The sequence below is a fragment of the Morone saxatilis genome, unplaced genomic scaffold, assembly GCF_004916995.1.
Source record: "Morone saxatilis isolate NCDOM2014 unplaced genomic scaffold, NCSU_SB_2.0 Contig182, whole genome shotgun sequence".
NCBI classification, from domain to species: domain Eukaryota; kingdom Metazoa; phylum Chordata; class Actinopteri; family Moronidae; genus Morone; species Morone saxatilis.
The window spans coordinates 2,373-2,586 of NW_023339743.1; the positions used below are offsets into that span (position 1 = coordinate 2,373).

Consider the following 214-nt stretch of genomic DNA (forward strand, 5'->3'; position numbering starts at 1 on the left):
AGCAGAGGAACCAACGGCTGAGAGGAAGTCCCAGCTTCAACCCGGGTGAGCCAAAACACCGAAAACACAGAAACCACAGCGGACCGCGGGGAAGCTGCACTCTTTTCCCAGAGGTTTTAGAGAAGTTGAGGGCAACAAATTTTCAAGACAATACAGAATATTTCAGGGATATTTGGAATATTCATTGTTTCTATGACGGAAAAAACTCTAAATT

General features: G+C 44.4%; 1 protein-coding gene across 1 annotated transcript in view; it reads left to right on the top strand.

Annotated features, from left to right (window-relative positions):
• Positions 1-214, top strand: part of LOC118328975 (regulator of MON1-CCZ1 complex-like) — a gene marked incomplete at its 5' end in the record, with an annotated part of 3,824 nt that overhangs the window by 2,207 nt on the left and 1,403 nt on the right. The window contains 1 exon segment of the mRNA XM_035662898.1: positions 1-45. Within this exon segment, the coding sequence (XP_035518791.1) occupies positions 1-45 (45 nt within the window).